Source organism: Carassius gibelio, chromosome B23 (genome assembly GCF_023724105.1).
Source record: "Carassius gibelio isolate Cgi1373 ecotype wild population from Czech Republic chromosome B23, carGib1.2-hapl.c, whole genome shotgun sequence".
In the NCBI taxonomy this organism is placed as follows: Eukaryota; Metazoa; Chordata; class Actinopteri; order Cypriniformes; family Cyprinidae; genus Carassius; species Carassius gibelio.
In genome coordinates, this window is record NC_068418.1 from 9,396,051 (window position 1) to 9,413,353 (window position 17,303).

General features: G+C 37.8%; 1 protein-coding gene and 1 non-coding gene across 3 annotated transcripts in view; both read left to right on the plus strand.

The window, feature by feature from the left end:
- LOC128012191 (sterile alpha motif domain-containing protein 10-like) overlaps positions 1–17,303 on the plus strand; it is a 72,200-nt gene that overhangs the window by 51,713 nt on the left and 3,184 nt on the right. For both annotated transcript variants that reach the window (XM_052595273.1, XM_052595272.1), the window contains exon 4: positions 6,168–6,308. In XM_052595273.1, the coding sequence (XP_052451233.1) occupies positions 6,168–6,308 (141 nt within the window). The remainder of the gene's footprint in view (positions 1–6,167; positions 6,309–17,303) is intronic.
- LOC128012699 (U6 spliceosomal RNA) lies at positions 12,220–12,323 on the plus strand. Its single transcript, XR_008183182.1, has one exon. It is a non-coding gene; the product is annotated as a U6 spliceosomal RNA (small nuclear RNA).

Here is a 17,303-nt window from a genome sequence, read left to right on the forward strand (position 1 = left end):
CCGCCTATGACGTCTCGCCCATCCATTGGACTGATTACACACGGTATTCAGAGACGTCACGCTGGAGGCGTCATCGACGCAGCTCGAAGTTCCTGAAGAGGAATCAGAATGGACGCCGTGTACTTTTGATATGGCATATGCTTTTAAAAGCAGATCACAATTTTGCCTGGTTATTGTGCCAATTCATGATATATTTATGTCATGAAGTATAACTAAATGTCTTTTCAGTCCACTTTCAGTCTTTTATTCAGTCTTTTTTGGTCATAAGAGTAAAATAAATCAAAATAACCCACTGTACTTTTTAAGACCCACTGTTTGAAACCATTTTTCTTTCTCGTCTTTACTCCAGCTCATCTTGTTTTTGACAGCACCTCTATCACTATCTTGAGGGTGTTATTTGGGAGCACATTAAACCTGTCTGCAGAGAATTCATTTCTCCTCTGTTCACCTGTGCTGTCTGTGATACACAAAAGCCTCAAACAAACAGCAATCCTGGATAAAGTGCTTCTGGAGGGCTGAATTCAAAAGCACTGAATTAGTGTGTGTGTGTGTGTATACTAAAGAGCTTTACAAAACATCTCAGTGTTGTGCACAATGGAAGCACAATATCAAGATGAAAAATACAGTGCATCTTACGAAAAAAACCCACAATAGTTCAAATATCAACCTCAAGCACCTCTGGCTAGTTATGGATGTTTCCATTATCAGCGTTATTAGCATCACCCATGCTCTAATTGTTCCTCCCAGCCTGCTGTGAGTGACTGGGAAGCGAATGCAACTCCCCCAGCCATGTGTGAATTCCTGGAGCTGGAAACTGGGTCAGTGTTGGCCCATGACTGTCCTCTAAAGCCCCAGGGGCAACTGCAGGTTACTCCATCACAGCATTATGGGTCACTGGAGCATCTCAGTCCAATAATCCCCCATGAGCCTCTAGTAGTTAAATACACTAGCAATTTGTTTAACAGCCTATACATCAGGCTTAACAGGATATACTTCAGTGACTAATGCTTTTTAGCATGAAGATGGATGACTGGAGAGTGCAGTTTGGAAAGATTGCTACATTAGCTTGAAGAATATGAATTTGTCCTGAATTTATTCTGGATTCAATGGTTTGATTTAGGCAAACGATAACAACAGCAATCATATAATGAATATGAAAATGCACAGAAATTTTGTTTAGTCTTCGTGGTATGGACATGGCATTTTGCCAGTAGTTTATACAGAGATTTATACTGTATATGCATTTGAATTACTCCAAAAACTACACTATTAAATATACATTAAAAAGAAACAGCCATTGTAATTGCCAGAAATTTGGTGTAAATAAATATGGTCAAAATGTTTCATTTTACTAAATATAACAGTATATTTAATGAAGTGTTATAATGTTAATATACCAATCTATCTAACTACCAAAACCTAATTTGTATGTTAAAATGTACTGATAATCACCACAATGATACAGGTGGTAAAATAGACAGCTACTCGACTGATGCATTAGAGTTTATAGTAAGGGTTTCTCCACAAAACGTGTAATATTTGTATACGATTCATATGGTAACACACAATACAAAATATTGCAAAAACATTAATGTAACACAAAAATAATAAGAAACAAAACTTATAAAATATAATCATGTTGTGTGACATGCTTTTACTTTTTTGACCATGAAGTATACTGTTGTTATGTAATATACTGTCTTTTTTTTTACTTTCAGAATCGTGGACAGTATTTTACAGTAAAATTACATATGATGCAATGTTAAACAATGTCTATTTACTATGAATAAATTGATAAACTTTAAGATATAGTTATATTAATTATTTGTAAAATATTTCTTAAAACTTTGCTATGATAAACTATGTATTAGTGGTCCCATTGACACTAGAGCAATTACATTTATGAAAACTGTTCGATGCCCTCCAAAAGTCCTGATATCAACTTTTGAGCCAATTAGACCAATGTTTCTCTCGTTTAGCGTTTATAATTTATTTATTTGTTTGTTATATGATTCGTCAAGCGTGACACACACAAACACACAGATATATATATCGCAAAAAGCAGCATGATAATTGAGAGAGCTGCAGTCTCAAATTGAGGATATCCCAGCATATTCATTTAGTTGGACCCAATGCAATTTAACAGCATGCAAATATGTTCAGCAATCTTACAGAGATGTACTTTAAAAATCACCTTTCCAAAATGAAAAGGCACTTCCCATTTCCCCGTGAAGCTCTGGTTTCTATTGTATATTATAGATATAGAGGCAACGGACACAGCTTAATAAAGTGGTGTCTGGTGAATTACTGTGATTTACTGTAATATGCTGAGGATGGGCCATTTCAGTGTAGTGCTTCCAGGCCTCTTTTTGTTCTCGCTCTTTCTATCTCTGTTTGGGATTCACCTTGCGATTCCATTTAAGGGCTGTTTTTATTGTTCAAACACACACACAAACACAGATGTCCTCTCATACCAACTGCCCCTTTATCACTTTAACCGTAGATATTTCTGTAAAATAGCTTTGGTTTTGCAGCTGATCCCTTCCACTGTACAGTAAAGCACATTAAAGACCCTATAAAATTTCAATTGCTTTTCATGAAGAAAGCTTTTAGTCAGTGTCTGATAACTTTGAGGTCATCTGTATGTTAGTGAACTCATAAAAGTTAGGAGTCAAATAAAAAGTTCTGGGAAAACAGACCAAAAATATTAATGAATGATCTCACACTCATGGGTTTATCCAATATATATATTTATTTTGTCCAGTAAAATGCTGTCTAAAATTATTAAATTATTAATACCACCTGCCTTTAACAGAGTAGCAAGTCATGGTTTGTCAGTGTGTGCAAACACTCAGACTTCATCAGCTATGCATTTTTTATAAGCGTCTTGTGTAACTGTGACATAAAATAGACCAGCCGTTCTGGACCTGGGCACCTGGACACAGATGTCTCACACCATCTGTACACTGAAAGCGTGCTGTGTGGTGTGACGCACAACACAACACAACCCAACCCCCCCCCCCCCCCCCCCCCCGGGTCTGGAGCCCCGCAGGCCTCAATAAAACTCAGACTCATTGGACAAACATGTCTGGGATGAAATTTATGCAAAATAATATTATGTTGCATCTTGTACACTTTTGCGACACTATCAAAGTGAAGTGTCCAGAGAATGGCACTAAAAGCTCATTCAGTTTTATTCAAAAGAGATTAAACGGAATCTGGCAACGATTAATGCATCTAAGCAGTTCAGAAGTTAAATGTGTAGTATTTGAAAATGCATTTCAAGATAGCGTAGCATCAACGTGTAACAGGGGTGTTTAGCCCATCGTTTAGGGGAAATGGATTATGGCTGCCCTGGAAGTTTGGACATTGAAGGGATCTTGGTCCCCACTCCCCAAACTTTTTAGTCTCATTACAGACTAATGTGTGTATTTGGTTTCTTAGCTTTTTGGGCTGGAACACTACTGATTGACAAGTTTAGGCTTCAGGTATGGTGATGCCCTCCCCAGATCTCTCTGACAACTCAACAACAACAACAACAAATTTACACTATAGATAGGTGCAAAAGGAATTAGACAGAATTTATTATTTTAAATTCTTTTTTTTTCTTATGATTAATTATTTTTTCTGCTTGAGTAATCAAATAAATAAAATAAAACAGAAGAATTAAGTCTTTCTGTTGTCTTTTGAATTGACACAAACTCCCTCAACTCAGCTGAAAAACCTTTCAGTATGACAAATCAATTATGTGCCAAAAAACTGATAAACTGTTCTAAAAAGGATCAAACTAAGATGTCACTTGGATGGCAGGGTAGCTACACAATCTTCAAACTTGAAACGGTGGAAAAAAGTTACTCTGTATTAAAGGTGGGGTAAGTGATTTCTGGTAGCCAATGTTGATTTTTAAAATCACCAAAACAAACACACCCCTAGCCCAAAAGGATCTCAGCCCTATTTTGATAGCTCCACCCCACACATATGTATGCAACCCAGGCAACAATTATGACGGAATTTGCTGTGTTATTATCTGCTGTATTAAACATATTATCTTACTTTTTGGACACGCTTTGGGAGCCTACGCTTGAAACAGACAGCAGATCATTTAGATGCTTCAGACTTATAGGATGTGGAAATGAATGTGTCTTTATCATAGCTGAAGGGAACCAAAATACTATTGCCAATGAACAAACAAGCAAACATGACACAAGAATATTCAAGCAAAAGCCAGCATATATTAGTTCTAGAAAATCTGTAAAGTCCTTATCAGTGATGTTGCATTTTAATGTTTTTGTTAGCCTATACTGTTGAACCCACTATGCGACGCTGCATTGTTCATACAGAATACTAGCTGATATGTGATGCAGACTTCAAAATGTTTGAGTTTACAAATCATGCACTATGGTAAAAAGTATTTTGAGGTCATAACATAGTACTGTGCAAGGAACCGCTTGTACTCCAATAAATAGCTATTTACTTATCAATGATGTGGCCTGTGATCATAATTTGTGAGAAAAAGGAATAAAAGTTGATGTTTAACTGCCACTAGTGTTCATTGCAGATGCAGCGAATGTATGTATTGGTAAATTTATTTGTAAGTACTTAGGTATCAACCTTATCACCTATAAAAATGTGCACAGGGTTAACGTTATATTATCAGCTTGGAAATATATATTTATTTGACTAGAAATGCCAAGGACTGGAAATAAAAACTGGAAAAGAAAACTACGCTTCTAATGCTTTTTTTTAGCTGACTTGAAAAATAGTCAGCCTTGCTGCCTCTAACCACTGACCAAGAGGAGTCATTTTGCTTACCATGTCTGAACTTATAAATGTTTCTGTTACTGAATCTCACTTATGAGAAAGTAATTAAACGGCAGGTAGTGGTTTCTCTCAAGGGGCAGCTCATGAAGTTCTGTAAACGAACTGTAAAACTGTAATCATGGCCATCTAATCCCTGAACCCCCAAACCACACTGCACTCATCTCTCCAGTTCCACTACATCATCAGAGAAATAGCCACAGCCAGCTGTTATTAAGGTCATTATGTTTCATTTACAGCGGGGAATAGCCGTCCAGTGCTGATGTTCCTGGACACACACCACACGAATCGATACACTCATCCAAGGTCATACAATGGGCCTTATGTAACACGACTTCATTAGTAATCCTTACACAAAGCAATATGTGCGGAAATTGAACACAATCATTAATGTGGCCTAAAATAGACTCTGGTTACGTAAACTTGTATACGTGGCATTCTTCTGAGGGAGTGTCTGTGTACTTGCCAGGTATGGATGATTATATTGTAAGAGAGAATGAAATGATTTATTCGCCTAATTAGAGCGAGCGCATGCGGGGCAAATGACAATAAATTCCTCTGCTTTGTGATGTTTTGTGAAGGACAGCACTCTGACACTGAGGTACATGCAGGCTTTATGCCGGTCTGTTTGACTGCTGAGGTAAATAAACTGCTTTGCTGTCTTCTGCCTACATAGGATGCTGCCTTCTGAGTTAGCATTCAGAAATGGACCCGCATAAGAGATTTGTACAGCTCTACATTGGCTCCATGAGCCACAGAAATGTCACTTCTCAAGGGACGTGAAATGAGAGATGCTAATCACAATTGATTTCAGTAACGTTTTAGCATGTTGCAACTTAGCTACTGTAGTCAAATAAGCAAAATATACATTGTACATATTGCACAAACACTATGTAAAATGTAAAAATAGATTCCACCCAAACACACACACAAAGCTTATATCAATCTATTTGGGAAATGTCACATCCAGTTTTATTTTTTATTTTTTTTACATAACCTATGACGATGTATTGCCTTATCCAAAATGGATATATTGGCCAACATGAGGTGTTTTGGAAAGCAGCAAATCTAAAATTGTACATAACACAAGGGGAAAGTCTTCTTGAATCTCTAGTTAACTGGTGTCATATTCAGAAAGCAGCAGGACATCTGCAAGGCTTTTCTTGGGTCGTCTTGTTCTGTCGGCAAGACTTGTGACATTAATTTGATGGCTTCTTTGGGGATTTAAACAAATGTAAACCAATTCCACACTACTGATCAAATTTCCTCTGGATATAATCCTTTGCTTGCTATTTTACAAAGCTGGCATTGACTTTTTATTCATCCTGCATCTCACACGATTTTTCCAGGTCGTGCCCTGTTGCGGTTGAACGGAGAGAAGCTGGAGAGGATGGGTATAATCCAAGAGACACTGAGACAGGAAGTCCTCCAGCAGGTCCTACAGCTACAGGTCAGAGAGGAAGTGCGTAATCTACAGCTGCTCAGCAGAGGTGAGAGGTCAACACCTGAAACACACACACACTCATCTGCTATTAACTTTACCATTATTGCTGCAGTTGACTAGAAACTCAGAGATTCATTCAGACTGTATGTGATAATATAATTTATATATATTAGCTTTTTTAATGTTTTTTTTTTCTTCTGACACATAAGTGGAAAACAGTACAAACAAGTTTAATGAATGTTTATTATATTATATTATATTATATTATATTATATTATATTATATTATATTATATTATATTATATTATATTATATGTATTTTACAATAGCATGCTGCATCTCAACAATATTGTAGCCTAATAAGCACAAAACGCATATAACATATTGGGTCTTTTTTCCAATTAGACCATTTTAACTGGACTGAAAAATTATTTTATTTTAAATTTTATTTTTTATTTTTTTGTATTTGTATTTTTATTTGTAATATAATATAATTAGAGGTGGGCATAGATTAATTTTTTTAATCTAGATTAATCTCACTGTGATCTTGAAATTAATCTAGATCAATCTAGATTAAAATGGCTCATTCGAATTCTGCCAACGGCATTCAGAGCAGGGCCGTGCAGAGACCTTTGGAGGGGCAGGTGCTCAAAGTATAAAAGAGGCACATGGAACAAGGCTTTAAAAAGCGCGGTTCAAAATATCAATACAGCAATATATTGTGATGCATTCCTTGCCGATTTGCGTATTGATATGGATGATTATGTATTGATACGGCAGCCAATGCTGTGATGTAGTTTTGAAAAAGAAAAAGATTAGAAGAGACAATTTTAAGTTTAAAAGTAAAAAAGTCTACATTTGCCTCTTTGTCTTCCTCTATCTCCATCTCCTCATCTGATCTATTACTTTCCATTCTCTGTCCATCTAGGAACAAGGCACAATCTACTATTTCATTATCAATCTATTATTTTAACCATCACTACTATTCTTGCACCTAATCAATAAGTCCACCTTAAATATTGATACAAAACAATAAACAACTGAGTCATGCTATGAAAGCACTGTATAACTTATACAGGCTTATGTTTTATTTATTTTTCTTTTTATTCAAAACAATTCCAAACATGCTTAATATATCAGGAAATATCTCGATTCTCAAACGTGTAAGTAAACGCGTTTTGCACCTTTATAGATTGTTATTTGATCAATAAACGGAAAGGTAGTGTAATCTATTAACTACACATAAAACCCAGACTTTTTACTTAAGTGCCATATCATGCCATAAAATATTTTTAATACGACTGAATTTGCATTTAATGTAAATTTTAATAACAATATTGTAAGTTACTTATTTTAACTCTTTCATTTTACAGAGAGTAAAGAACATTTACATTATCAAATTACATTTACATTCAGTCTAGCCAGAGTTCAGGCACTCTCAAAAACTCCCATTAAAATCACTGAAGCACTTTTATGCACATCAGGATTGTTTTTAGTTTTTACTCTCTCTCTCTCTCTCTGAAGAAAGAATTCGCTAAATAATTCAGTCAGCGAGCAAGTGAACCAAAACACCGCGTTTCATGATGACTCTTCTGCACGTATCCGATTGTCCATTGCATTCGCGCAACAGAACCGTTGATTGGTTATCATCATGAAGCATTGTTAGAACGTCTCTGGCTCAGCGCCAGTCAGCGAACACAGATTTGAATTTAACAGCTGATGCTGAACGATCTAATCACAACAGTGTGATTAGATCAAATATATAAAAAATATTATTCTGCTGTTTTTTTTTTTGTTTTTTTTTTGTCGTTTGGAAGCTGCATTTAAAATCAACTTGGCTCAGAAATCTTTGAAGGGGCATGACGCCTCTGCCCCTCGATGCCTGTGAAACGTTTCTCCCTCAAACAGCACGCTAACGTTACTCTACACTACAGGCTACACACCGCAATATAAACAACATATCTGCATGTTCTCACATCACGTCGTTCTTGTAAAATAATAATAAGTAAATACATATCAAAATCACTTCGCTGAGAATGAAACACCACTTACCAGCTTCCGCAGTAATGAAAATATCCTCTGACAATTAAAAAATGCGCGTGCGGCGTGACGAATCGTCCCGGTTGGATGAGGAGGTCGTCGTCGTCAGGTCAAAGGTCATCATGTTGGTCATCTTATTGACGGCTAAATTATTATTCAAAATTTTACTAATATTTAGATTGGGCATGAACAGGCATTCACAAAAGGAAACGTTATGAAAAAAAAAAAAAAAAATTAGAGGAAATTTTGCTTTGACAAAAGGGCACTTTAGGCACCAAAGGGCAAAGGGGCAGGTGCTCAAGCACCCAACGCCCCCCCCCTCTGCACGTGCCTGATTCAGAATATGTGTGTTACCCAAATAAAATTGACAAACAGTAAGTCTTTGAGAAGGGGTTTATCAAGCTAGATGGTGCATTAGAAATGTACATCTCCTGTTTCCAAAATGCATCACAAACTGCTTGAAAAAGCTGTAAACTAATTCCACATTGCACAAGCGGGGACCCGGTGAAGGTTGTACCAGTGGGCCCTGTTTGAAATTGTCTAATTTTTATGTTCGTTTATTTTTATTTATTTGTGCTTTTTACACAATGTTTAAGGATTTTTTTTAAGTTTGTAGGTGTCAAGGTACAGAAACCGAATAATTAAATGTAAAAAAGCACTGGATAGTCTTCAATGTAAAAATGAAATATACAATCAAACCTACATTTATTCAGACACCTTCAACCTTTCTCACATTATTACAGTTTTGCTATATATATCAAACAATATATCTGGTGTCTGAATAATTTTTGGTTTGACTGTTAAAACTACAAAGTAGTCAAGAGCAGTGAGTGATTTTAATTTTAATTTACTTGGACAGCAGCCAGTCGCTAAATTATGCGCGGTCACTTTAAGAGAAGATGAACGCATCCGATATAATACACATCCCATTTTTCCTCAACTGTTTACATTCACTTAAGAAATAACTGACAGTTTTTTCGAGCATAATTTCCAAGGTGGATATTTTGACATATTTCGTATGTATTTGTCAGCACTAGAGCAAAAATAAGCAAATTCGATGTTCAATTGTTTTGATCAAAACACTTCAAAACGCTTATTTTTAGCGTCTTGAGACGCCTTTCTCTGCGTGAGCCCTGAACACCAGAACACCGCGAGTACTGAATCGGGCTCTTTCACACCTTGTTGTTTGTTTCAAACTGCGATTTGTATTTGTTCACTCGGGTGCAGGAGGGACTTTGAGGAGAACTTCGCAGAAGAGAGCTCGGTTCAGTGTCGCTGTCCGTTAGGCTGGCCTCAACCAGTCGGTTATATAAAATATCTAGGTGAAAGTCATCATAGCTTGCCTAGTCCCAGCTCCCAACCCAACTTTGAGAATAGATTAACGGCGATATTTTTTTTATCGCCCGATAAGAGTCTCGCGTTAACGCAGCACGTTAACGGTGATAACGGCCCACCACTAAATATAATATATTATAATCTTCAACTTAAGGACCAGAAATCACTGTTGTAAATAATAAAACACACAGACACGTTTGTTTTTTGTGAAAAGTGGGTTCATCCCTGAGTGTAATGGTTTTTATACTGTACAAACTGTATCATATGGCCCTACACCAACCCTAACCCTAACCCTCACAGGAAACTTTGTGCATTTTTACTTTCTCAAAAATCTTATTCTGTATGATTTATAAGTGTTTTGAAAAATGGGGACATGGGTTATGTCCTCATAAGTCATCCTCTCCTTGTAATACCTGTGTCATACCCATGTCATTATACAGAGTTGTGTCCTGATATGTCACAAAAACAAGAGCACACACACACACACAATTTTCTGCAAATATCTCTATGTTATAAAGTATTCTGTCTTTCAGGAAAAAAGTATTTTTAGGATATATGTTTCTCATTTTTTGAAGCTCACTTAAACACAACTTTCAAAGTTTCAGAGGACAACCCTTAGTTCAAGACACAAAGTGTGAGGGTCTCCTCGGAGCAGACGCACCCTCAGAACTCCCGTCTCAGCAAGTGTCAAAGCCCAGTGTACCCCACATTAACAAGGAAAGGGAATTAGAGACCACTTAAATGCTGTGTCAGGGAATTCTACCAACAGCTTAGGGGGCAAATTTAATTTAACACTTCACCAAGTCCCGGTCTCCGTGCTTTGATAAAGGAATCTAATTGAGCCACCCAGAGGAAAAATCCTCACCTGAGGTTCAGAGGGCCAGGATGAGGGTTCAAACAGGTGAAGGGTGTTCCAGAGAGGAGGACAGTCAAATAAAAGTGCCGTCAATGCTGATTAGTTTGTTTCTGATAGTTGTCGTCACCTGTCAGAGCGTGTTAAGTTTGGTTCCTGGAGACTATTGGGCACGACTGGAGGACACAGCTTATCTGAGTGTATTCTTAGATGCATCTCTCAGCCAGCAGGGTTTCCGCTGGACGTCTAAACAGAGGCCGTCAATAGCAGCCTGTCATATTTGATTCAGTTGAATGAAAATATGAAATATTGATTGGGGGAAAAACGAGAAAGCCAGTCTGACCATAGAAGGGACTGAAGGCCAGTTTTACTAACCGTCTTTTGCCGTTAAAATTCACAGTGACGAATTAGCGCTGAAAAGGCTTGGACACAGTTATTTTTGCACCTGACCTTATTGAATATGCATTTGTTGGAGTTTCCCTTTCAGACACAAAATTTCGAAGAGGAAAGTATTATTAATTAACACCCCCAAAAATTGCATGTCTTAAACTATTTTGTGCTTGCAATGGCTAGATTTATTGTTGCTAGAAGGAGGCACTGCAGAGAACAGAGAATGCGTGGTAGAAGGGAGAGGATTTTTCCCCATGTTTTAATTTATTTGGAATGCCGGAAGAACACATACAAACATATCATTTTCCAAGCCATGCTATTTTTAATTTGCTTCAGGAAATAAAAGACGACTTGGAACCCTCGGCTAGGAGTCACGCAATACCAGCTTTATCTAAACTTCATGCAGTCCTTAATTTTTTGGCCTATAGTTCTTTTCAACGTAGCTTGCTGTGGCTTCTTTATTTCTTAAGACTATGCTAATTTGTGCTGCGATTGGTATATTGCGTTGGTCAATATGCAAATGATATATTGCATCTGTGTTCTTTAATTTGCAATAGTTGTGCTATTTATTACTGTTGTGGAAACTGGGATACTTTTTAAAACTTTTTTTTTTTTTTCATAAAACTGTTACTACACTGAACTAAATTCTAAGCGCAACACTTTTGTTTTAGCCCCCATTTATCATGAGCTGAACTCAAAGATCTAAGACTTTTTCTATGGACACAAAAGGCCCATTTCTCTCACATATTGTTCACAAATCTGTCCAAATCTCTGTTAGTGAGCACTTCTTCTTTGCCGAGATAATCCATCCACCCCCAAGTTGTGTCATGCTGATTAGATAGTGTGATTATTGCACAGGTGTGCCTACCATAAGCTGTCTCCAAAGGCGTTTCAGAGAATTTGGCAGTACATCCAACCAGCCACACAACCACAGACCATGTGTAACCACACCAGCCCAGGACCTCCACATCCAGCATCTTCACCTCCAAGATCGTCTGAGACCAGCGACCCGGACAGGTGCTGTAACAATCAGTTTACATAACCAAAGAATTTCTGCACAAACTGTCAGAAAGCTCATCTGATGCTCGTCGTACTCACCGGGGTCACAACTTGACTGCAGTTCATCATCGTAACTGACTTGAGTGGGCAAATGCTCATATTCGATGGAGACTGGCACTTTTGAGAGGTGTTCTCTTCACGGATGAATCCCGGTTTTCACTGTACAGGGCAGATGGCAGACAGCGTGTATGGTGTTGTGTGGGTGAGCGGTTTGCTGATGTCAGCATTGTGGATCTAGTGGCCCATGGTGGCGGTGGGGTTATAGTATGGGCAGGCATATGTTATTGACAACAAACACAGGTGCACTTTACGCTAATACAGAGAAGATTAGCATGGCCCCTGCGAAAGGATGACACGCAAATCCGTGAAGCGCTCGGGAAGTCGTGGCCTAATGGTTAGAGGGTTGGACTCCCAATCGAAGGGTTGTGAGTTCTAGTCTCGGGCCGGACGGAATTGTGGGTGGGGGGAGTGCATGTACAGTTCTCTCTCCACCTTCAATACCACGACTTAGGTGCCCTTGAGCAAGGCATCGAACCCCCAACTGCTCCCCGGGCACCGCAGCATAAATGGCTGCCCACTGCTCCGGGTGTGTGCTCACAGTGTGTGTGTGTTCACTGCTCTGTTTGTGTGCACTTTGGATGGGTTAAATGCAGAGCACAAATTCTGAGTATGGGTCACCATACTTGGCTGAATGTCACGTCACTTTCACTTTATTGATTGCCTTTTAAATGCACAGAGATACCGTGACGAGATCCTGAGACCCATTGTTGTGTCATTCATCCACACCATCAACTCATGGTGCAGCATGATAATGCACGGCCCCATGTTGCAAGGATCTGTACACAATTCCTGGAAGCTGAAAACTTCCCAGTTCTTCCATGGCCAGCATACACACCGGACATGTCACCCATTGAGCATGTTTGGGATGCTCTGGATCGGCATATACGAGTTTGTGTTCCAGTTCCTGCCAATATCCAGCAACTTCACACAGCCATTGAAGAGGAGTGGACCAACATCCCACAGGCCACAATCAACAACCTGATCAACTATGAGAAGGAGATGTGTTGCACTGTGTGAGGCAAATGGTGCTCACACCAGATACTGACTGGTTTTCAGACCCCCCGGACCCCCCAAAACAGTACTGGGTGCACATTTTAGAGTGTCCTTTTACTGTGGCCAGCCTAAGGCCAGAGGTGGGTAGTAACGAGTTACATTTACTTCGTTACATTTACTTGAGTAATTTTTCATGGTAACTAATACTTTTCGGAGTATATTTAAAGATGGGTACTTTATACTCTTACTTGAGTAAATTTTTGGGGGAAAATCTGTACTTTTACTTCGTTACTGTGGGCGACGCCCCTCTCGTTACTTTATCTTCATGCAATAAATGTTATAAATGCTTCAGTTTATTCCAAACGCGCCGTCTACTTTTCTCTGGGCAATGAGCGATGCCCATTCGCGAATGATTCATTCTTTTGAGTCAATTCTGTTCAAAGGCTTGATGAAACCAATTGGCAAGCGAGTGAATTGGTTCGTGAATCAGTTTGAAGGAGTCGTTCAGTTCCCTGGAGAAACGCGCTGAGCGTCTGAAGCGGTTCACTCAGAGTTGTAACGTTTAAGATCATCAGCAGCGTTGAAAACGGGGCTATGGAACTTCACTGAATTGAAAGCAAATCTGCAAAAGCCATTATTTGCTTGCGATGGAGATCCTTATTAGATGAACGCGTGTGCTGTCTACTGTTTAACAGGTAATAACTTGGGCTACATTCGATTACAGTACATGATACCACTGTGACATTAGTTTGTTGTACGTGTGTGGCTTATAACATAGGGGATTCAAGTTGAATGCATCTTCCAAAAGACAAAAAATAGCCGATTAAGATTTTATTAATTTTAATACAATCACACCGGTGTATGTTCAGCGAGTCATATCATCAGCCGCTAAATTCAGATCTGTGATCGCTTGCTGGCGCTGAGCCAGAGACAGACGCGTTTTTACAGCGCTGCACATTAACCAATCACACACGGTTCTGTTGAGCTTTTGAATGCAATGGCCAATCAGAGGTGTTCCGATGAGTCATCGCTGAAATGCCGGTGCTTCCTTCACTCGCTCACTGACTGAATACCTCTTCCTGGCTAATTCTCTCGTCAGAAACAACAAAGTGCAGATGTGTGTACGAATCTATAATTAAGATATTGATTTCACAGTGTTAACAGTTTCAGTGATTTTAATGGGAGTTTCTGAGAGTGATTGAACTCTAGACTGTCAGTGAAAATGATCTTTAATAATGTAAATGTTATTTGCTCTCTTTCTGAACAATGAAAGATTAGTAGCAATATTTATATCACATTAACTTTCAATGTTAAATTCACATTTAATATAAAGTCAGTTGTATTAAAAATATGTTATGGCATGACATCTCTGTTACTTAAGTAAACAACAGACAGGGTTTTATAATAAATTACATAAATTGGAGTAAAGGCTGATGAAATATATACATTTATACACATACACACACACACACACATAACATACATTTTATCTATGTATCTAAATAAAAATAGGCTCCGTATATATGACCCAAAGTAACTAGTAACTAACTACTTGAGTAGATTTTTTATCCGATACTCTTTTACTCTTACTCAAGTAACTATTCAAGACTAGTACTTTTACTTTTACTTGAGTAAATATTTCTAGAATTACTTTTACTTTTACTTGAGTAAAGTTTTTGGGTACTCTACCCACCTCTGCCTAAGGCACACCTGTGCAATAAACATGCTGTCTCATCAGCATCTTGATATGACACACCTGTGAGGTGGATGGATTATCTCGCTAAAGAAGAAGTGCTCACTAACACGGATTTAGACAGATTTGTTAACAATATTTAAGAGAAACAGGCCTTTTGTGTCCATAGAAAAAGTCTTAGGGCTTCGAGTTTAGCTCATGGGGCAAAAACAAAAGTGTTGCGTTTAGAATTTTGTTCAGTGTATTCTTACTCACTTTTATCAATTTAATGCATCCATGCTGAATAAAAGTATACATTTATTACCAAAAAATATTACTGATCTTAAAACTTGAACCATAGATGACATCATATAATTTTAAAATTGAACTTAAAACTCTTAAATTGTGTATTATGTATATCATTGAGGGTAATAGCGTTCTGCCTTCTGCCCAATAATTTAATGTCTATTAACAATCAGCTTGATACCCTTCGGAGGATTTCTGGACTGGACTTCTGCTCATTTACCGGTCTCTGTTAAAGCTCATAACACTCACATGAGTGATTCAGAGGTGTAGATTGACCTTTCAGTCCAGCTGCTATCTGGTATTTATCCTCTGCAATGTTGCCTCTGTACTCTTCTAAATTGCTTTGTTCTTTTGGATCCCAGTAAGGCTAAGTAATTCTGCCCTCTTCATCCCTCACCGAACCCTCCTCCTTCCTCTCACCGAAGCAATTTAGCCGAGAGCGAGGCAGATTCTCCCAACACTATAATTGCTGTTTCTACTGAAACACCAAACCTTATTACCTCTTCTCCAAATTACCACCCAATCGTCCAACTGTATTAGTTTTAAACATCTCACATAAATAGAAGAGAAAAACCTGTGATCCACTGCTTCTTCATAGCAAACAATACAACCATTTGTTCCAGTTCCATCCTTTTTTTTTTGTTTCATTCTCATGTCGTTGCTCGAGCTCCACTTGTATTTAAACACTAATCTTGCGTAGATGTTTTTCTGAAATGGATTCATACAAATAAATGCATGATGTTTCAATGAATTTTTAATGTGCTTTGTAATGCACTTTGCTTGTGTGCTATGTAGGAGGGTTGTAAAATTGAAATGCTTTAGTGTTTCATTTCAAACCACAAAATAAAGATTTGAGAAAAGCCAAAAGACATATCAAACCGAATATCAAATGTGCAATGATTTTTTTGTTAAACGAGACAGATTTGTGATTCTCAGGGAAATGAGAAGTCTTCAACAAACCAATTAAATGTTGATGTAGCTAACGCTGTGAACCCGACGGGAAGTCTCTGAGACTCAGCTTCATTTAGAGCAGAGCGCCCCACACAAACTCCCTGAGACATCCGCCAGCGTAATCAGCTTGTCTCCTCCATATGCCTGTTTCCATCAGGAGAGCATCCTGAGGCCCTTCCAAACATCTGCCACAACAAGCTACTCAACGCACATTTTTCATCATGTTTCTTTCTCTTTTTTAGCTTTAAAGGAAATGTTCACCCAAAAATAAAACTCCTGTGTCGTTTCAGAATGCTGTGCTGGTAAATTTAACAGTTAAAATTCCATTAAAACATGTTAAGTAATTTAAATGTAATATTTTGTAATATATATTTGAATCAAAAATTATAATGTTATTGCTTATAAATTTCTTTTTTACACTTAATTTTAAAGTGTCCTTGTTACAGTGTAAATTATACATTTCAGTACTGAGTAATATTAATGAACCACATGTACTTACTATATGGTTAGGGTTTGGCTTATGGTAACTTGCATGTAATAATGCATAATTAATAGTAATTATACTAGTACATACTCAGTACATGTAACGTGTAACAAGGACACCTTAAAATAAAGGGTTACTAATTTCTCAATATACTGTATATTGAATTAAATCTTTTATTTTTTGCTTTTCTTTTCTTACAAATAGCACAGGTTTTGTATTTCTTTTTGGAGCTTAGTGATTCTAGGCTTCATTGATCTGAGCTTATGCACCATAGTTTTTGAGTGAACTTTGTCTAAATTACCCACCTCATAAGCTCAGATCAATAAAGCCTACAATCAATCAGATCCAAAAAGAAATTCAAAACCTGTGCTAATAAAAAAGAAAAGAAAAAAATGACTTAATTCAAGATTTGATGATAATATAGCATATTGGCATAATGACATATATACAAGATATTTTTATATAAAAGGCCAGTCATTTTTAATTGGGAACACCACATTAGCTAAAGGATCTTCAGTGCAGCACCATGGTTAAACACTTTTCAATACTGGCCCTTAATGGAAGCTTTGGTATAATTTGAACACTGTTCTCTGGTGAAATTGAGTTGTCTTAACTCTTCCCCTCCTCCCTCTCTCTGCTCTCACTCTTTCCATTCTGAATGTTTTTCATAGACAGATGTCTTCACCAGTAATCAGGTGTCTTCATCACAGACTGTGCGGCAGACAAAACATTCACCATTCATTCTGACTTCCACCAGCTTCGGCATGGTGGTATTTGATGTCACGACAGCACGAAGCACGCCACCTGTTCCTTTCCTCAAATGCGTTTATCACTGATTGTCCATTGTCCAGTGATTTAAATTGTTCCTTCCATTGTACTCTTAGCTTTTCTCACTTTC